Genomic DNA, 20,812 nt, shown 5'->3' with positions numbered 1-20,812 from the left:
GCCACGTGGTCATGAAAAGCTTAACTTGTGGGCTAAATGTATTATTTCATGGCCTCCATATATTCATTCATGGTCATGCTTTATTAACAATTTTAGAGCAGTTAGTTCCAGCCATGCAAGCTGATTGGTTGAGAGGCATTTTCTCACAAACACTGTATCACTCCGCTAAGATGCTGTTGCTAAGCAACGGCTTTGACAGTTATAGGAGATGCTCAGTTTGGGAATTTAGTGTAAGGGGCTGGAGAATGAACTGCTGGCTGAGCAGCGAGTGGGCGGAGCTCATTACTCTGACGTAGCAACAAGCTGCTCGTTAAGGAGCTATAATTAGGAGGAAGGAACTGAACATTAAAACATATTAAACGCCGCGTTCACGGCCAGTTTATTCATTTCTTACTGTATTTATTTAACTGCTGCATTAAAGCAGTAGAACACTCGTGGATTGTGTTATCACCAATAACATCACGGGATGTTATTTTGTGAACGCTTACATGTTCTATTGCTTAAATAATCAAGGACAAAAATCTAACTTACCATAATAATAAATAAAAATGCATGCAATTCATGACCCTTTGGGGCTTCCGTAGCCCCAAATGCATTTATTCAGGACTTGCTAACGACAGCAAATGTTATCTTGTTAAAACGCTGTTATGTTGTGATGGTGAAAGATCTCGAGAATACAACATGATACTGAGAATCGTTTAGGACTTGCTAACAGGTGTCCTCTGGCGTTCTGCAGTCATGCATTTAATACAAAGGAAGACACAGCTCCCTGAAGGCCTGGATACCCTCAGACTGGCCCTGTCTGTTGTCGCTCTGCCGCCATTTCACTTGTCACTAAATCACAGCTACTAATTGCACAATATTGTTTATACAATATCATGTAATATTCTGTAGCACAGCACTGCATCGCTCAGCCTCATTGGTGTGACAATATCCAGCATGCATTACTGCTGGGAAAGATTTCTTTATCGCTGTAGTTGGGGGATTCTCAATGTTTTTCTGAGGCATTTGCATAATGTGTGCTGGCTAACACTGCTGTGGTGGGGGGATCGTCAATGGGCATATGATGTATTCGCATAATGCCTCATTGGTTTGACAGAATTTCAAATTTTGTGTCCTTTATGTTCATTAAAGTTTGTTCACTACAATACCCAGCATGCATTATGCAAACACATCACACAACCATTTCCTAGCAGTACCATTAGCTATCTACGGTGCCCCGCTGGTGGCATCCTGTATAAATAATAATAATGCATGGCCACAACTTAGTTAGGCCTGGGAACGAGATAATTAGGTTGTGGCCTCAACTTAGTAAGACATGGGAACAAGATTCTAATATGTGGTAAGGTATTATCGCATTCTCATGCCTTACTAAGTCATTGACACGATCTAATTATCTCATTCCTACGCCTTATTAAGTCATGGCATGCGTTAGGATCTCATTCCCTCGTGTCTATAAGGCCATGCACTATTTTTATTGATATGGGATGTCACCAGCAGGGCTCCATAGCTATAGATATAATTTCATATAGAAATGTATTGACCTGTGTCCATCCCTAGTAAGTAGAGATGTGTGCTAAGCAAAGGGGCTACAGGTCCTATTGTCCATGCTTAGTCTTTCACCAACACACATGCACATAAATAATTGACAAACTATCTTTGGGACTCCTGTCCTGATAATAATAGGACTGTCCCATTACTTATTCAGCATGGAGGCACACGCACACACACACACACACACACACACAGCAAATTGTGCAATTTGGCAGTGTATTGAGTAACCAGTCGTATTTTCCCCCAAAGCCATGATAATGAGGGAGCTACAATATCCTGGTTTATGGGGGACAGAGTGTTACTTCGTGAAGAGAAAGAGACTAATTGAGATACACAAATGTGTATAGGGTGTGTAAGTGAAGCTTCATTCATAGTGTACTTTCTACCTCTGAATTTCAAATGAAAAAATATGTTTTTCAATATTTTTATTGATTTCTTTTTCTTTCTTTCAAGATGAGTTGATTTTATTATGAGCTTAATTAATTAAAAATGCTGTCCCATGTTGTCACTATGGAAATAATGGAAATGAAGAATATTAGCTTGTGGGCGGAGCCTTGTTCTAGCCAGACCCCTTCAGTTTAGAACAGGAGGTGAGGCTGCATCCCTGTCCCTCATGGCCACGCGGTGAGCAGTTAGATTCCATTGTTTTGAAGTAAATGTGTCCCAAAGTCTCAATATCAGTGTAAAATATTAAGAATTGTCACTACCGAAACATATTTTCAGGAATAAACTTTTTTGTGTTCTCATGAAAAATATCAAGATATTTTGTGCACACAACTTGTTAAAAGCTGTGTTTGCTAGTCATGTACTGGCTAGTGCCACTGTCACTACCGAAACAGTCACTACTGAAACTTTGGGAAAGTTTCGGTGGTGTTATGATTGCTTTGATAGTGATCAAATGTAACATTCAATCATTTGTTTTACTTAAAAAATGATTAAGGTACAGGGCCACTATGGTATGTGCCTGTCCCCTGGGCCCCAATGACGGCTGCAAGAGCCAGCAGGAAGACGGGGCCTGAACTCCGACTCCAGGCAAAGTCGGGAGAGGGTGAATTTCCATGAGGGAGTAGTGGACAATGTGTCCCAAGCCCTGCCTCCTGGGCTCTGCCTCTCCAGGGATGGAGTGCCACGTTCACTCAAAGCAAAAAGATTTCAGACTAAAGTTCAAGTAGTTAGGAGTCCAAAATGTGTTTTAAACTGTCACTTTGAACCAATTTGGCAAAGTCTCCATATAGAGTGATGTCTTGGTTTTTGTGGGATTTCTAAGTAAAAATAAGTTAATACACATTTTTAATGCACAGTTACTGTTTATATACTCATTTAAACACACATACACACACACACACACACACACACACACACACACATACATCATCTAAACCGCTTATCCTGCTGGGATACGGTGGGGGTACTGGAGCTTATCCCAGCTGTCATTGGGCGGAGGGCAGGATACACCTTGGACAGGTTACCAGTCTAATTTAAACATATTGGTAAAAAATAAAATGTGGTTTGTGCAAAAGTGATGGCATGTTATATATTCCATGCTTTACGTTTTTCTGTATTTTAAACTAATTTTGGCAACCAATTGTGCACTAAAAATGCAGGGAAAAAATACATATTTAAGTTTGTTCCCTGTAGAGCAAGAGCGCCCAATCCTGGTCCTGGACATCCACCACCCTGAAGAGTTCAGATCCAGAACACCTGGCTCTAATTTCCAGATGCGCCTGAAGGCCTTCATCACCTGGGTCAGGTGTGTTAGATTAGAGTTGGAGCCAAACTTTGCAAGGTGGCAGACCTCCAGGACTAGGCCTGGGAAACCCTGTTTGGATGTGTTAACTGACTCACTAAGAAACCTCTAAAAATGGTATTCAAACACGGTGGGTAGCCCTGTAGCCTCACAACAAGAAAGGCCTGGGTTTGATTCCCAGCCAGACGACCAGGGTCCTTTCTGTGTGGAGTTTGAATGTTCTCCCCGTGTCGGTGTTGGTTTCCTCCCACAGTCCAAAGACATGCAGCCAGGCCAGTTGGACATGCTGAAATGCCCCTAGGTGTGTGTGTGGCTGTGTGTCTGACTGTCTGCCCTACTGTCGACCTGTCCAGCGTGTTTCCTGCCCTCTGCCCAATGACAGCTGGGACTGGCTCCCGTGACCCAGAGGGATAAGCGGTTTAGATGATGTGGGTGTGTGTACAGTCAGACAATTAACAGAGTTTCACACTTCTGTATAGTCTTATTATATAACGGTTCACTAATGTGGGCCACCAGGCCATCGTGATCGGGTCAGACATAGTTGCGTTTTCCCCAGAGCATTTTTCACCAGTCTACTAGAGGAGACAAACAATGAAGTCGAGTCAGATTTCACTACGAAATACACACACCTATTGTGTGCAGTCCACTTTCTCACAGAGCGCCTTTTTCACAAGGTCTCCTCAAGAAATAAGACACCGGGAAAATTCTAGAAGACACTGCAGAAGCGCAGACAAATCTTCTCATATGTAAAGATCACCTGCCTTTCTCAATAACTCACAGCAAAGCTCTTAACATCACTACATGGAACAAAAGCTGCAGTTATGTGCAAAAGTTTGGGCACTCCTGGCCAAATTACATTTTTTTTGCCGTTAAAAGAAATAAACAACGTCTGCAGCAAACTATTAAAAACCGCAAATATAAAGTGTTTTATATATATATATATATATATATATATATATATATATGGCGTGGTTGTTGGTGCCAGACGGGCTGGTCTGAGTATTTCAGAAACTGCTGATCTACTGGGATTTTCACGCACAACCATCTCTAGGGTTCACAGAGAACGGTCCGAAAAAGAGGAAATATCCAGTGAGCGGTCAGTTGTGTGGACGAAAATGCGTTGATGTGAGAGGTCAGAGGAGAATGGGCAGACTGGTTCCAGATGACAGAAAGGCAACAGCAACTCAAATAACCACTTGTTACAACCAAGGAATGCAGAATACCATCTCTGAATGCACAACACATCAAACCTTGAAGAAGATGGGCTACAGCTGCAGAAGACCACACTGGGTGCCACTCCTGTCAGCTAAGAACAGGAAATTGAGACCATAATTCGCACAGGCTCACCGAAATTAGACAATAGAAGATTGGAAAAATGTTGCCTGGTCTGATGAGTCTCGGTTTCAGCTGCGACATTCAGATGGTGGGGTCAGAATTGGGCATAAACAACATGGAAGCACGGATCCATCCTGCGTTGTATCAACGGTTCAGGCTGGTGGTGGTGGCGTAATGGTGTGGGGGATATTTTCTTGGCACACTTTGGGCCCCTTAGTACCAACTGAGCATCATTTAAATGCCACAGCTTGCATGAGTATTGTTGCTGACCATGTCCATCCCTTTATGATCCCTTTATCACAATGTACCCATCTTCTACCCATCGTCTTCCAGCAGGATAATGCACCATGTCACAAAGCTCATATCATCTCAAACTGGTTTCTTGAACATGACAATGGCCTCCACAGTCACCAGATCTCAATCCAATAGAGCACCTTTGGGGTGTGGTGGAACAGGAGATTCGCATCATAGATGTGCAGCCGACAAATCTGCAGCTACTGCGTGATGCTATCTTGTCAATATGGACCAAAATCTCTGAGGAATGTTTCCATCACCTTGTTGAAAGTCTGCCATGAAGAATTAAGGCAGTTCTGAAGGCAAAAGTGGGTCCAACCTTTTACTAGCAATAAAGCAACCTTCTACCTAATAAAGTGGCCAGTGAGTGTATGTGTGTATGTATGTATGTGTGTGTATATATATATATATATATATATATATATATATATATATATATATATATATATATATATATATATATATATATATATATATATATGAACTTATCTGTTTGGACATCCTTTTAAGCCAGTACTTAACACCGCTTTTGGCAGATATCAGCTTTCAGATACTTTTTGTTCCCAGTTCGGAGTCTTTCTATTCCTGGTTCAGGAATTTTCCCCCACTCTTTCTTGCAGAACAGTTCTAGTTCTGCAACTGTCTGGCATACACAGCACGTTTAAGACAGAGACACTTAAGTTTCAGCTTGAAGTAGTTTACGGTGGATTTTTTAGGTGTGTTTTGGATCATTGTCCTGTTGTAGAAGCCAGCTTCATTTCAGCTTCAGTTTCTTGTCATGTGTCACATTTGCTTCTAGAATGTGCTGATATCTAGCGCACTGCCTTCTTACATCAACCCCTACGATGTTTTCTGGACCACTGGCTGCCACAAAAACCCAACTGTAATAGTTCCACCCCCATGCTTGACACTCAGCAAGGTGTTCCTTTCATCAAATGCTGCTCCTTTTGTCTAAAAAAAAAAAAAAAAAAAAAAAAAAAAACACAAAAAGAGGATGACGTGCACTCCAACACAAACTGGACAGCATGAAGTTTTATGGACTGCTGAGATTAAATTTTAAATTTTTGGAAATAATAAAGCAGCTGAAACAATGGAAGACAATCAATCAACCATAGAGGATCCACAGCTGTAAGTCTGGACACGTATAACAGCATCTGAAGTTGATGATATGCTTTTGATTGAAGGCATCATTAATGGTGGTAAGTACAAACAAATTTTAATGTATTATGCAACACCTTGTAAAAAAAAAAGTTACCGAGAAGAAATGAAGCAAGATACTACAGCAAGACAACGATGATCAAAACAAACTTATCAAACGAAGCTGCTGATGTGTTTTCTGCTTTTTTGGGACACGTAAATATTAATAACTTACATTTTTTACTGGATATTAACTAAACAAAAGAGGGGGTTTTTGCACAGCACTGACCACAGCTCCATAATAATTTCATTTATGGATTTGATAATTTGATTGACATCTTGTGGAATGTCTGGTTACTGTCTGCTCTTCTGACCATTTGAGATGTTTTTATATCAAAGGCCAAAAAAAAGGCAAAATTTTTTTTTCTGTGAACAACAATAATTACAATAACTATACTGCTCAAATCATAATACAATTCTGACAGAACTGTAATGTTTAAGCAATAGAACACTACACAAGCTCTACTGCTTTAATACAGCAGTTAAATAAATACAGTAAGAAATGAATAAACTGGCCGTAACCGCAGTGTTTAATGTTTTAATGTTCAGTTCCTTCCTCCTAATTATAGCTCCTTAACGAGCAGCTTGTTGCTACGTCAGAATAACAAGCCCCGCCTTTTGAAGTGTGAACTGAGCCATAAAACTGCTGCAATATCAAGTTCAGCTCAGTTTTGTCATTTTTTTGCCAGATCAGTATTAATGTTGTTTTCTTACAGCCTGTTTAGTTTGGCGAATGGTGTTGGGTTCCTTTCTGGCTGATTCCAGGTTGTTTAGCTGTTCTTCTGTCTCAGTTGCCGACAGTTTGGGAATTTAGTGTCGTTTCATCTTCGGAGTCTGACCAAATCGGCTGTCGGTTAAATCTGATCTTAAGTGTCCGTTTTCTGTTTGTGGCAAAGAAAGAAGTAAAAACGCTTAAATGGCTTGAGCGTCTCCTCCAGCTGTCAAAACTGTTTCTTAGCAAGAGTATCCCAGTTTTTGTGAAAAACCTGTGGTGTTATGGTGAAATAACAGCACATTTAGAACAGTTCTCAACCAATCAGCTTGCGTGGCCAGTTGGATGAAATTACAATAAAATATAGTTTTATCACCAGCAATAACTGCAACTTCTAACCACTTCTAAAATTTCTTCACACAATAAAGCTGAACAAATGCACCAGTCATGCTGGTCAAACGAATTTGACAATGAATAAATGCTCAAACTCTCACGCTATGACATTTATTTGGTTCTAGATAACAATTTTGAATGCATGGGTTGTAACCAGTTCACACACTGCTGACAGCAGAACTGTAAAGCAGGACAGGAATGGTTGAAATTCCACTTTTCTTACAGAGTGACACGCTGAGACAGCCTTTTCTACCCAATTCCACACTCTTCTCTCTGTCAAACTCATCTGTTTGGGTCGTGTCTGGCCGCAGGGAGCTGTGTGGTCAGTTATGGTGTTGCAGGGTTGGGCTTTGGTGTTCAGATTTGAGGTTACATAGTCCATCACCAGATTGTTCTTTTGACCCCTGCCCACACGGAGCGTTTCATGCCCTGAGCTGCCTGCACGTCGGCCCAGTGCAGACGAGTGTTGGGCACCTCGTCCTCTGGCTCCGGCTCCTTCCGAGCACCCAGCTGCGGCGTAGCCACCACGATGGGCAGCGGGCCTTGCTCGTCGCGGAACTCCACCACGTTCAGTTGCTTCTTATCAGCCAGGGACTGGTGCGTCTCCTATGGATAGAAAAAAAATGGTAAGACTTTACCCTACATGGTGTCTTATAAGCTACCTACAAACACTCAAACTGTTACACTGTCTGGGGATCAGCCATCGCAGCTTTTCGACAGAAAAGAATGATTATTCCCAATGGAAATCCTCGAGACTAAGGACTAGGTGCAGACTTGAGGTAGAGATGAAATTTGCGCCTGCAAAACTTTACGTTGTGAACATTTACAAGCAAATTTGTCTACTACACTGTTGAGTATTACACACCTATTTTGCAAGAAGACTAACATTAAGGTTAAGGTCAGAGTAAGTGTTGGGATTATGGTTATGGAAAAGTTCATAATAGAATTTAATAGATATTACACAGTGGACCAAAACAAAGTGTCAAGTTATTATTTTAACAGCACAAACAGACTGGAATATGCAATTGTCTAATAAATCAACTGAGAGGAAAATGGTAAAAGCTCCACAGTCTCAAGCTGAGAAAGCTGGTTCATTTAAATCAAAGGTTCCTTGAAACATCTCATCAATGTCAGTGGAAACAAAGTAAAATGGATTTTCTATTTATCATTGAGCAATTTTTACAAAACTTCAGAGAAAGGCCTTTAAGGGACCATCTTTCCACTGGAACCTATAATCAGTAGCTGATTCAGAGTTGTGGTTCATGGACAAACCACAATGGATGGTTTATTTTTGACCTCATGAAATCACGCCGTGAGGCAGCACTGATCAGCTTGGTTGTGTGCTCAAACACAACCATGAGTCTTGAATTGCATGTATTTTGTCACATTTAATTGAAAGGTTTATACTGGAACTGGGTTAATGTGAATTTATATGGATTTATGGGGGCAGTCGTGGGCTGAAGGTCGGGGAACCAGCCTTGCGACCGGAAGGTTGCCGGTTCAAAACCCTGAGCTGACGGTACATGACTGAAGTGCCCTTGAGCAAGACACGTAAGTCCTAACTGCTCCCTGGGCGCTGTGGACAGGGCTGCCCACCGGTCCGGGCAAGTGTGCTCACTGCCCCCTAGTGTGTGTTCACTAGTGTGTATGTGGCGTTTCACTGTATGAATGGGTTCGATTGTGGAAGTGAAATTTCCCCATTGAGGAACTAATAAGGGCCACTTAATCAAAATGAATTAATTATTAAGAACTCATGTTTATATTCATTTACTTAACAGGGTATTTAAATAAGGCTGGGGTTCTTCAAGGCCCACCTTTTTCTCACTAGAAAACAAAGGCAAAGTTTCTAGAAGCAAGAGGCAATCAGCTGACAATGATGCCTTTGTGCACTACTTCTGCAAGGCTTGTATTAATATTGGTCTTCTCTCAGAATTGGCCCGAGGACCATCAAATGGTACTTCATGGCCAGTCGCTGAGACACCCTGAAACAAGCCATGTACAGAATCGAAAAAGGCAATGACGTTTACCGTCCTGTGATTATTTTGTACCATTTATTATTAAGCATGCAATGCAAAACAGCAGAGAATGTCAAGGCGCAACCAACTGGTACAGTGTATTATACTAAGAGAAGTGGCCCTGACTACGCAAAGCTGTATATGGACATCGCAAACAGAGAAGAATGGCACAAACCCAATTCCCATACATAAGACAAGGCTCTGCCCTTATAAGCAGTGCTATCTCTGGGAGCTCCATGTTCCAGTTTTTAAAAGGCAAAAATTGAGGTACAGGAGATTCCAGAACAGCAGCTCCTCTGCCATAAAGCCATCCATTTAACGTCACATTACCCAGTTTGTAATCACCTTGCTTCTTACAGACAATTATGCAAACCATGGAGGCTAACAAGAGAGCAACAATGAGGTAGATTGACAATGACACCGCATCGCGTTCTCTACCTCCTGATTTTGCATATTCATGCAGTCGCAATCCAATCACACTAAACGGCCATTTGGCCCATCTCCCTGATCCTGCTTCATAATGTCACTGTGCATAATGTTATTTGCATAAACACAGCACAGAGTCAAGGTTTTTAGGTAAAGTCAGAGGCTGAAACTGAGAACCTGTGGTCCAAACTCAAATACAGCTGGACAAAACTTTGTCCAAGCCCCTCCTGAGCCAGACCACCACTGACTAAGCATTAAGAAAACACCACATTCCTAAAGACAGCAGCTGTTTAGTTGGTAGTGACAATTATAAATGAATAGGCTAATAATTAGCTAACCAAAGAGTCTGAATTCCACTTGAAATTTAGTGAAGTACGAAGGTGGGAGCATCATAATTCAGAGGTGCTTCCGTGGCATTACACGACGCTAAAGGAAACATGGATAGAGTGACGGGACACAGAGGAGAAAATCTCATCGGACAAAAAACTGAATCTGGGAAGATGAACAAGTCCATATGAGTAACCTTGGGGATGATGGTTTGTATGAGCAGGGGTCAGCAACATGGTTCGTTTTCTGTCCTGTTGTAGCTCCACAGCAGAATTAAGATTTGTGGGTAAAAATAAATAATCCTTCTTTGCAGTAAAATAAAGCTCTGCTGATCGTTCAAAGACAGTTTGAGCAATAAATGGTCTTAAAATACAGGAATTAATATAGAATTGCTAATTCACCCTTAAACCCTGAAGGCTGCTGCGCAGATTGCTTGTCACCATAGCAACACAGTCAACAGTCTCGCCTAACTAGTAACTAAACGGCAAAGAGAAAGTGCAGGAACCGTTTAAAGTGGAACGGGAACAAGAAGTTGATTTCAGCCTCATGAATATTAAGAGACATTTTACAAGACGTTTTTCCACTTTTGGAGCACTTTTTGGGGCAGTCGTGGGCTGGAGGTTAGGGATCCAGCCTTGTGACCGGAAGGTCGCTGGTTCGATCCCCAGAGCCGACAGCACATGACTGAGGTGTCCTTGAGCAAGACGCCTAACCCCCAACTGCTCCCCGGGCGCTGCGGATTGGGCTGCCCACCGCTCTGGGCAAGTGTGCTCACTGCCCCCTAGTGTGTGTGTTCACTAGAGTGTATGTGGTGTTTCACTTCACAGATGGGTTAAATGCGGAGGTGAAATTTCCCCCTTGTGGGACTAATAAGGGTCACTTAATCTTAAAAGTTTCCTGCTGGAGATGCGAGAAAAGCAGCTATAGCTGAGCTGAAGCTTAAAGCAGAGTAACGCAAGTCTGCATTTCGTTTATTACATATTTTTAGTCTATACTAGTACATCAGCACATACTCAGACATATTTACAGCCAAGATGGTAAAACGGCATAAAATGTTGCTCCCGAGGTGGATCGATTTTGCTGAAAGGACAAACTGGCTCTTCTTAACATTTGGGTTGCCAACCCCTGCTATAGAGGAATGGGCCTGAACCACAATGCTGTAAAATTCTGGCTATAAATGCCAACACTGGTTTTGCAACAAAGTACACTGTTAATAATTTATGGTGTCTGAAAAGTTTTCTCCTCTGTCTTGTTTATATTTATGAATTCACTCTATTCTGGTCATATTTATAAGTAGTCAAAAGGGATTATTCCTGAAAACTTGATATGGATATATGTGCTAGAAGTATATTAAATAGCAAAAACAAAAACGTGTCTGAATACTTCTTCCCCACTGTATTGATCGGCTAATCCCTTTAACCTTTTCAACTCCTTGAGACCATCGGTGGTTCCAAAATGCACTTCAGACCCGTTTTTCCCCTCTAAACTATAAACAGACGGCGTCTCTTCAGTGATCTGCTCTGGAAACATTACTTTTATAAAATAACACAAAGAGCATCGGAGATTTTTGGCTTTCAGCAGTAAATCGTAAGCATATAGTGATATGTGTATAACGTAAAACAGCTTCTGTTAATGAGTTTTTACAAAAAAAAAAAAAAAAGACTTATTTAAAACCATTAAAAATAAATTAAAAATAAAACCATCAAAAAAAGTATTATTTCATGCAGTTACTGAATAATTTGCCTTACGATTTGGTCATGTAAATTCAGATGGACAAACCAAAATACACCCTGGAGAATATGAAGTTAAACAACATCCTAAAGAATTTTAGTCTGGATACAATTTAGCTACATTCAATATTCTCATCTTCTCATCAGAGCATATGAATGAAGTGGGGCGGTAGAAATTCACGCTGCTCGCTGTTAAATCGGGGGTGAATACAGGTCAGAATTTGAATGAACCTGAATGTGAAATTTAAACCTGAGCCAAGCCAAAGAATATTTTGGAAACAATGTCTGAACTGAACCGAACCAGACCGGACCATTCAGGTCCCACTGGATTAGACAAATAAATCAAGCTCTAGGCAGAGAGGAGGACAAAGGTACAGAGGAAGGCCATGTCTCTGAGGAGGCTGACCGAAGGTCCAGCTAGAGAGAAGAAGAGCCAAAGAACACTTGTCCAATTTCATGCTGAACACTGTTAGTCATTATGAGAGGTGATAATGAGATCCTAAGAGATTATTTTATGGCAGCACCGCAGGAAAACAAAGGTATTAGCTTAATATCTGCTGGATTTCTTGAAAACTTGCATCACATTTGGTTGACAAGAAGAAAAATGGATTTTCAGCTTAATGGCAGCAAGTTTATAACCATGAAACGCTGCTGCATTGTTGAAATGCCATATTTCATTGATAAACCTAGATTAAAGTTGATTATTTAATATGGTTTACAGAAAAAAAATATGGGGGTTGGTTTTGCCCAGCAGGAATTGTCTTCTTGTGTAGACAAATAACTCACAAATGTATAATATGTACTGCTTTCAGTATATATGAAATATACACCGATCAGGCATAACGTGATGACCACCTCCCTGTTTCTACACTCATTGTCCATTTTTGTACTGGAGCCTATCCAAGCAGTCATTGGGCGGAAGGCAATTGAAACAGCATGAAAAAGAATAACATCCAGTTTCTTTATCGGATTACTGAACACACGGATTACACACATCAACGTCCGTAGTTTAACATGGAATTGGAGCTTAAAGGTTGCTGAAGTTTGTTCTCAGAGGGTTAAAATAACTAACATTTGTCCTTGTTGTTGGTGTTATATTAACCACACATGTGCAGTTCTGGAATTTCTTGGGGCGGATTTGATTTGTGATTGCTGTGGTATGTTTGCTGACTAATGTGGCGTCACTTGAATGACTTTCCTTTGATTGGCCAAGACTGTGTGGATCTCCATGGCAATGGAGAGACTCACCTGTTTGGCCAGTCCCTGGAAGAGTGCCCTGGTAATGTTGAGCAGGTTGACTGACCCCTCCACTTTAGCGTACATGTCCTCAATACCAATCAGCCTGCATATAGTAATCACTGCCCTGTGGCAATGCAGACCGTAACCTAGAGAGAGAGAGAGAGAGAGAGAGAGAGAGAGAGAGAGAGAGAGAGAGAGAGAGAGAGAGAATAAGCAATGTATATAAGAAATTCTGTACTGTATTTACTCCTTTTCCCAGTAAGACACATCCTTTCAGACCCACAGCGCTGAGTGGTCTTCTCACAGTGGAAGGATGGACAGAAACACCTGTGGACATTTTCAGAACTGAAGCAGCTTGATTTTCTCCTCCCTCTTAAAGATGAAAGCTTTTTATCTGACAGGGATTATTTAAGTGTCTACCAGGTCTTGCATGATTGTAGTGAGTCCCATTTTCTCTAAAACCTCTAATGTTTTTGACTCCAGTTTCTCCGTCCTTATGAAAGTGGATTTTCTAATCTCTGGAAAAATGAATAACTTAATAACTGGAGATTAAATAAGAGAATAATACAAAAACAAATAAACACATGGCTTCATGTTTCTGACGACAAAACACTTCAATGTAAAGACGTCGAGTTGCCAATAGGCCCGTAAAGGCTGTGAGGACGAGAAGTCTGAGGTATTTGTTCAGTGGCGTTTACCTTTGTTTTGTTTCTTCATTCGTAGCGTGGTTCTTTTGAAGGTGGACTCGATGTCGTGGTATACTAGAGCAGGACAAAGACAAGACAGAATTAAAGTCATTCTTACTGAAAGAGTAGTGCAGATGTACCACTTCAAACTAGCAACTTTCAAGAAGCTTCAGAAAACAAGAATTTAATTCAAATTCATCTGCATAGCGCTATTTACAACAGACATCGTCATGATTGTTCTCCCCCCTCCCCTCCCCTCCCCTCCCACACACACACTCTTGAGAAAAAGCTCCTAAGGTGCACACAAATCTGGCAAACATCAATCAGCACGGAGTGAAATGTGCTTTCAGCAAGGCTGCGCTGTGAAAAAGAAACATCAATTCAACACAGCCGCTGCCAGAAAACACAACGTACAAATCTGATATCCAACACCCAGAGCGCATATGATGATGGGAATTTCATTCTTCCCTTTCAGCCTCCATCTCTCGCTCACTCCATCACACAGGGCCTCTCTCGCACATACAAACACATTTGTAATTCACATTTCCAACAAGATCGGCAACAAAGTACCGCTGTACCTCCACCAGATTCTGACCGTAATCTCAAAGGAATAAGTTGTGTCTAACAGAGGTGGGTGATCTGGCAAAATGCAATATCACAATACTTCAGGAAGTTTAAGAAATATATGTATCAGATGTCTGACATCTGATAAACAGGATCTCAGATGGCGTCTCTTCAGCGATACGTTCTGTAAAAATTATTTTTATTAAAATAAATAAATAGAGCGCCTGAGATTTTTGGCTTTCAGCAGTAAACTGTAAGTGAGAGATGTGCAGATCATAAAACATGTTTTCCTGTTCATTTGAAACGAGCTTTTCAAAAATAAATAAATAAAAGTTTACATTTATTTCACGCAGTTATTGAATAATTTGGCGTCCTGAAACGACCCTCATGAGCTCCTCCTACTCAGTAACGTCTCATGACTGAATCACTGCATCATCACAAACTAACGAGCAGAACGAGCTTCGCTGAGAAGATCATTAACTCTGATCAGCTCTCAGCTTCATTATTAGAGCCAGACGGAGGAGAAAAAGGTGAGATGAGCTGCTTTTCCACCGTTTACAGGCTTTAACCTTTCTGAGTGTAACATTAAGGTCACATGGCCACGAATCGGATACGTATCTGATCCAGGACCACACATGAAAGTTGCTCAGGCTGGATTGGAAAAGATCACATTTGTGTCCACACAGCCCTGAAAACACCAGATCTGAGTCACATTAGGGCAAAAGAATCTGATTTGTGCCACTTCAACCTGGTAGTGTGAACGTAAATAACTCCCTCTGATTTATCAGTCTACTCAGGCTTTAGCAGGAGCATGCGTTTGTATAGAAGTTGCTTGTTGTGTCCATCTAACACACCATTTCTCTTTCACCATCACTTACTATCTTAAACATACAGTCAGTGTCTGCAGTGAGGGTTTATTATCTGTGTCCATTACACATATCTACATGTATGCATCACCCTAGCAGTGTGTTTGCATTACAGCAAGTGTGTCATAGCTTGAGGTCAGACAGAAGGTCAGTTGCTGAAGTAGCGTGCACACACACACACACACACACACACACACACACCCTGTGTCATTGTTTTAGGGGAAACAAGACTCATATGCCCTCTACACACACAAGTCATGACTTACTGGTGTGGTTGTTGTATCTCTCAATGTAATACAGATAGTGTATCGCTCTGTTCTTGGCCTGAAATACACAGAAGATAGTGTATTAGCATGAAAACACACCTAAATGCCAACAAGGTCAACAATTCAATACTTCTGATCTTCATACGGCACTGTGTGAAAGTTTTAGGGCATCTAAGCAAATTTTTAATCAATTTACCTCAGCAGTGAGTTTATCACAATATACTTTAGAATAAAGTCGTATTCATAATTCAAATAAACAGAAAAACAATAAAAAGTAACAAGAATTTCTTGGGTCCATATTTTTCCTGGACACCTTCACAGACTCGTTAATATCATCAATTACATCATGAGCTCAATTTACTGAGCACTGATTGGTCAAACCAGGAGCTGCTTTTTAACTACATATAATACTGCATATAGTATATAATACTATATACTATATATAGACAGATAGATATCATTATTAATATTCTATATTTTGTTTATTACAATATTAACACTTTTCTCAGCAAAAAAACACAAACTACACAAATAAATAGATTTTGAAAATGTGTCTTGGGTGCCTAAGACTTTCGCACAGTACTGCCATTTAAAACACAGTGTTAACAATATATTCTGCCTTTGGACAAATCTAATTTTTGGTGCTTGTTAGAACAAAACTGTGCACTGTACCTCCAAACTGATAACCTTTATAACTTCTGATGTGAGTGTAATGGGTGTTTTGCAAGTATTTCTATTGGGGAAATTTTGACAGAGTGTAAAGAGCAGCTGGTGCTTCCAAATCTTTATATCTTTATATATATATATATATATATATATATATATATATATATATATATATATATATATAAAAAAGGTCAAAATGGAGATAAAATAGCCTTGGCTATAGCCCACGTGTCAGGCTCCAGTCCTCGTGGGCTAAAACACTGCAGACTTCAGCTCACTGCCTCATTAAACACACCTGATTCAACTCATCAGCTATTTGGCAAGGCCTTGATGCACTGAATTCAGGGCATTAGATGAATGTAAATCTCTGCAGCATTCTGGCCTGGAAGGTCCCCAGTTTGATAGGCCTACTATAGCCCACATTAAATAGCCCAAATCAAAGGGAGCACATCAACAAAAGCCCAATTTCTGTAGCTTTATTCACGTAACCACTGTTAATATTTCAAAAAGTCCAATTCACTCACCAGTCCACAAATAACACTGCTGTTGCCCTTATCTTATTTTGTGATGTCACAAAAACAAATGCATCCACATACTCAGCTTGCAAGAGTTTAACTATGCCTGTTCATGCTAAAGTTATTAGCAGTGTTTCACCCTGGGTTGCTTTTTGAATACAAATATGGTGCAAAACACAGTACGGCCAATCAGAACTGCATATAACTGGCACAATTTCACATTAACCAAAACCACCCATTTAAAACTATAGGATAAAGTTGGATACAGGTTGGAGAATGGTCATTTTTACATTTTGTTTAGGCCAGGATTCTTTAAGGTCCAGTTAGAGAAAATTTCCTCAAGCAAAGGTCCAGAACATCATAATGTCTAACCTGCATCATGACTCAGCGCCATATACTGTTTACTGAAGTAGCCGAGTAGGAATATCAGCATCTTATACAGTCAACAGCTGAATATCAGATCAAATAAAGTCCAGTTCAGCCAGATTTCAACAACATTTACTGTCAGTTTCCTCTTTTTAGAGCACAACATGTGAAATAACTTCCCTCTGACTCACTTTCTTCTCTGACTGCTGTTTCTCGCCTCGTCCCTCCCCTGTGTGGCATCATTCACCCGAGTCTCAGTGCTCAACATAATGAACAGATCTGATTGGCTGAGTAGTGTCACGTGTGATATTTACAACGCATGCGATTGGTCTGCGAGTCTCCCGGGCGCTAAAGCTACCGTAAAGGCTAGAAAAGAAAAATAGGACCACCCTATCAAAATAAAAGCATTCTCCACTGTTTATTGGTCATAGGTCCAGGACTGGGACCACAGTCCGCCTATTAGTGACCTCTGGTTTAGGCTGTGTGGGACATGTAGGCACATTTTAAATCAACATTTATTTTTGGACTTTTTAAATAAGAGTTTTACATCATTAATCAGAGATGTTAGTTAAACCGTATTAATTTGACTGTTTTTCTACATTGTCCAATCAGGATTGGGTGTCAGTCAACAATTGTTCATTTTTTTGCCTTGGTACAATTCTGATATTGAACATTGTGATAATACACTTTGCATCAATACTAGAACTGAAATTCATCACATCATGACAGCGTTATATACAAACACAGTGTGTGGGTTCATTTCAGGGAGATGCGCACCTTCCTCAGGGCTGTTGTTCGGTCTGCTGCTTTTCCCAAAGCAAATCCTGAGGACAGAAAAGAGCACGTCAAACTCTTACACACTGATTGTCCTCCCTCTACTGCAGTAACAGCCACTGCTCATCTGGGAAGGCTTTACACTAGATGTACGAACACTGCTGTGAGGATTTAACTGCATTCAGCCATAAGAACATTAGAGAGGTCAGTTATCAGGTGTCAATCTAATTGAGACTAACGGTACTGGATGGATCGCTCCAGAGAACACAGCTCCACGGCCCAATGCTGGGGGGCTTTATACACCTCCAGCCATTTTTTTGCATTGCGCATGGTGACTTTAGGATCACGCACAGCTCCGGTATGGAGGACCAGATTTGCCAATAAATAAAATTAAAAATAAATGACTTGGTAATTTCATATATGAAGTAGAATTGCAAAGAATAATGATGATAAATCTAAAAAAGAAATACATATACATAAAAATATATTAATAAATAAAATCTTATATAAATTAATGTATGCATTTATTTGTCTATTCATTCATTTCCCCTTCTATTTTTTTTTAACTTCTGTTTCATTAACATTTTATCCGTTTTTTCCTATTAATTTCCATAACTATTCATTTCTATAATTATTTCTCTATTCATTTATTTCTGTATTTCCTTGTTCCTTATAAAATAATAGAAATAAGAAAAAGGAAATGTGCATAATTACAATCACAATAAGCAAATACAATACAATACAAATATATAACTTTTAGTTTTTTTGTTTATTAATTTACTAAGCTATTTATTTGTACACTGGTCCTCCATACTCCAGAGCATCTTATTTCATTGGTAATGCTTTTCTATGAAGATTATATAGCTGTATGCAAAAGTGTGAGCGACTATTTATGTAGTTGATTTAATTGAAAAAAGTAAACACAACCTCTGGACCTAAACGACATTTTTCTGCCAACATTAAATGCACAGTTACTTTATATTTGATAGCATTTGGACATCCTTCAAAACCCCAAAGTCTTAGAACCCAATTAATTTACTAGGCCTTAACTGATTCAATAAGACTGGTTAAGCAGGTCAAGAACCTTTGATGAAAGGAACACCTTGTCAACTGTTAAGCAAGAGAGCAGCTCTATTAAGCTTTGGGGTTGTGCGGCAACCAGTGGCCCAGGAAAAACTGCACAGGTAGTTGGAATAATGGATTCCACTAAACATTAGCAGATTATGGAAGCAAAATTTGTGGACAGAACCGACAAACGGTCTGCACGCAATACAGCCCAAGAAAACTGGGTAAAATAATTCCTAAAATTGGAATGAAAACAATCCCTAGCTGGCTATAAAACCATTTGCAAGCTGCGATATCTGCCAAAAGGGAAGTTAACTAGTACTAACATTCGCAAAAGCCACAATCACCATTTTTTTAAGTTAATCAAATATAAAGCAAGTGTGCATTAACCTTCGCAGGTTGCTGCAGAGTTTGAAGATGTCACTTGGGCAGGGAGCCCGGGGTGGCCAAACATTTGCATACAACCAAACACATGGTGTGCATGCAACCAAACATCTGTACCAGCAATATGTGCATATTAAAGTAGCTGAAGGCTACTTACAAATGGTGTAAATGGTGTCTGGATACATTTGGACATACAGTGTAAAATTCTGCAGTAAAATCAAGCTCAACCATTTTAATATTACTCATAAAATTTCCATCTGCAGCTCCATTCGGATCAACACGAACTCTGTACATGAGAATCTGTTCTTACTCACCTGCGGCTCCGTTGCCGTTGCCCACGGCAACGAGGCAGCTGATTGATCTCTTCCTGCCTTCTTTGGCTGTCATGTTGAACACGCTCTTCACCTGCCAATCAAAGCAACGTTCAAACCACGTAAACATAAACATGCCATTTTTAACTTCAGCCTGAAGGGAGAAGAGTGGGGAGCATGCAGGTCATATTTGCCGCCAGCAGGGGGCAGTATGACCTCACAGCACGAGATGGATTGCAGTATTCCGCTTGAGCAGTGCAGCGTTCATACTGCAGAAACGCACACACACACACACACGCAATGGGCTTTCGCAGCCGCACTGCTAAACGGTCTTGATTTCACTGCAGCACAGCAGAATAGATGCTCAATACATCCCAATGCATTCACCCACTGTGGATTATGCTACATTAGCTCGATATTATTTACCAGCAAAAGTGGAGCGCCAGCTTCATCAGAATGTTAATGGCCCTCAGAACACCACTTTAGCAGCTACGCCCGCTGCAATTGCAGCAATGCAGTGCTGGAGACACTTGATTACGATGGCATGCACTGGTATACGGCGTGTGCGAGACAGATGGTGAGACGGAAATCAATGGAAGTGAGTCTTTTCCCATACATTATTAAATATCTGCAGGCCAAACGTGCGTGGAGGCACCTCATGTTAGTGTGAAAGAGAGATTATCTGCAGTGGAGATCAGCATTAAAGGAAAGATAAGAACGTGAGTGAAGTCTGTATTCCATCTAGTACTAAACGGGGCACACATTATGCAAAAAAGAAAGACAGACAGAAAGAAGGAGAGCTAGGATGCAAGGAAAACGGGGCGGGAAGAGAAAGAGAGAAGAAATACAGAGAAGAAAGAAAGAAAAAAACAAAACGAGAGAGAGGACAAGAGAAACGGGGTGAGAAAATGTGAGAGAGGGGACAGAAAAAGAGAGGAAGGAAAGAGAACATGTGAAAAGAAGAAAAAGAGAGAGAAAGAAGAAAGGAAAGAGCAAGAGAAAGTAAGGGGCAAAAAAGGAGCGAGGGAAAGGGAGAGAGAGAGAGGGCAAAAGGGAAAGATCTACAGCTACAGAGAAGAACGAGATAGAAAGAGACAGAGGATAAGATACACAGAGGGTGAAAAAGGGAGAGAGAGGGAAGAAAGAAGAAAAAGAAAGAAGAAAGGCAGAGAAAGGGATAAGGAGAACAGAGAAAGCATGGAGCAAAAAAGGAGTGAGACAAGAGGGCAAAAATCAGAAAGCCAGGGAGTGTATGTGTGTGTGTATGTGATGGGTGGTAAAGAGTGAAAAAGAGGTCGAGAGAGGTCGGGAGAGAGAGAGAGGTCGGGAGAGAGAGAGGCAGAGAGGGAGAGAGAAAGAAAGGAGAAAAAGAGACAGGGT

General features: G+C 40.6%; 1 protein-coding gene across 1 annotated transcript in view; it reads right to left on the bottom strand.

The window, feature by feature from the left end:
• Positions 1–7,321: 7,321 nt before the first annotated feature.
• mrps5 (mitochondrial ribosomal protein S5) overlaps positions 7,322–20,812 on the bottom strand; it is a 40,169-nt gene continuing 26,678 nt past the window's right edge. Inside the window, exons 6-11 of the mRNA XM_017702556.2 lie at positions 19,436–19,526; positions 17,676–17,722; positions 15,352–15,409; positions 13,668–13,730; positions 12,979–13,115; positions 7,322–7,838 (exon numbers count right to left, since the gene is read on the bottom strand). Of these exons, the coding sequence (XP_017558045.1) occupies positions 7,614–7,838; positions 12,979–13,115; positions 13,668–13,730; positions 15,352–15,409; positions 17,676–17,722; positions 19,436–19,526 (621 nt within the window). The 3' untranslated portion in view covers positions 7,322–7,613. The remainder of the gene's footprint in view (positions 7,839–12,978; positions 13,116–13,667; positions 13,731–15,351; positions 15,410–17,675; positions 17,723–19,435; positions 19,527–20,812) is intronic.

Source organism: Pygocentrus nattereri, chromosome 10 (genome assembly GCF_015220715.1).
Source record: "Pygocentrus nattereri isolate fPygNat1 chromosome 10, fPygNat1.pri, whole genome shotgun sequence".
NCBI lineage: Eukaryota > Metazoa > Chordata > Actinopteri > Characiformes > Serrasalmidae > Pygocentrus > Pygocentrus nattereri.
This window is presented reverse-complemented; position numbering and strand designations above follow the sequence as displayed.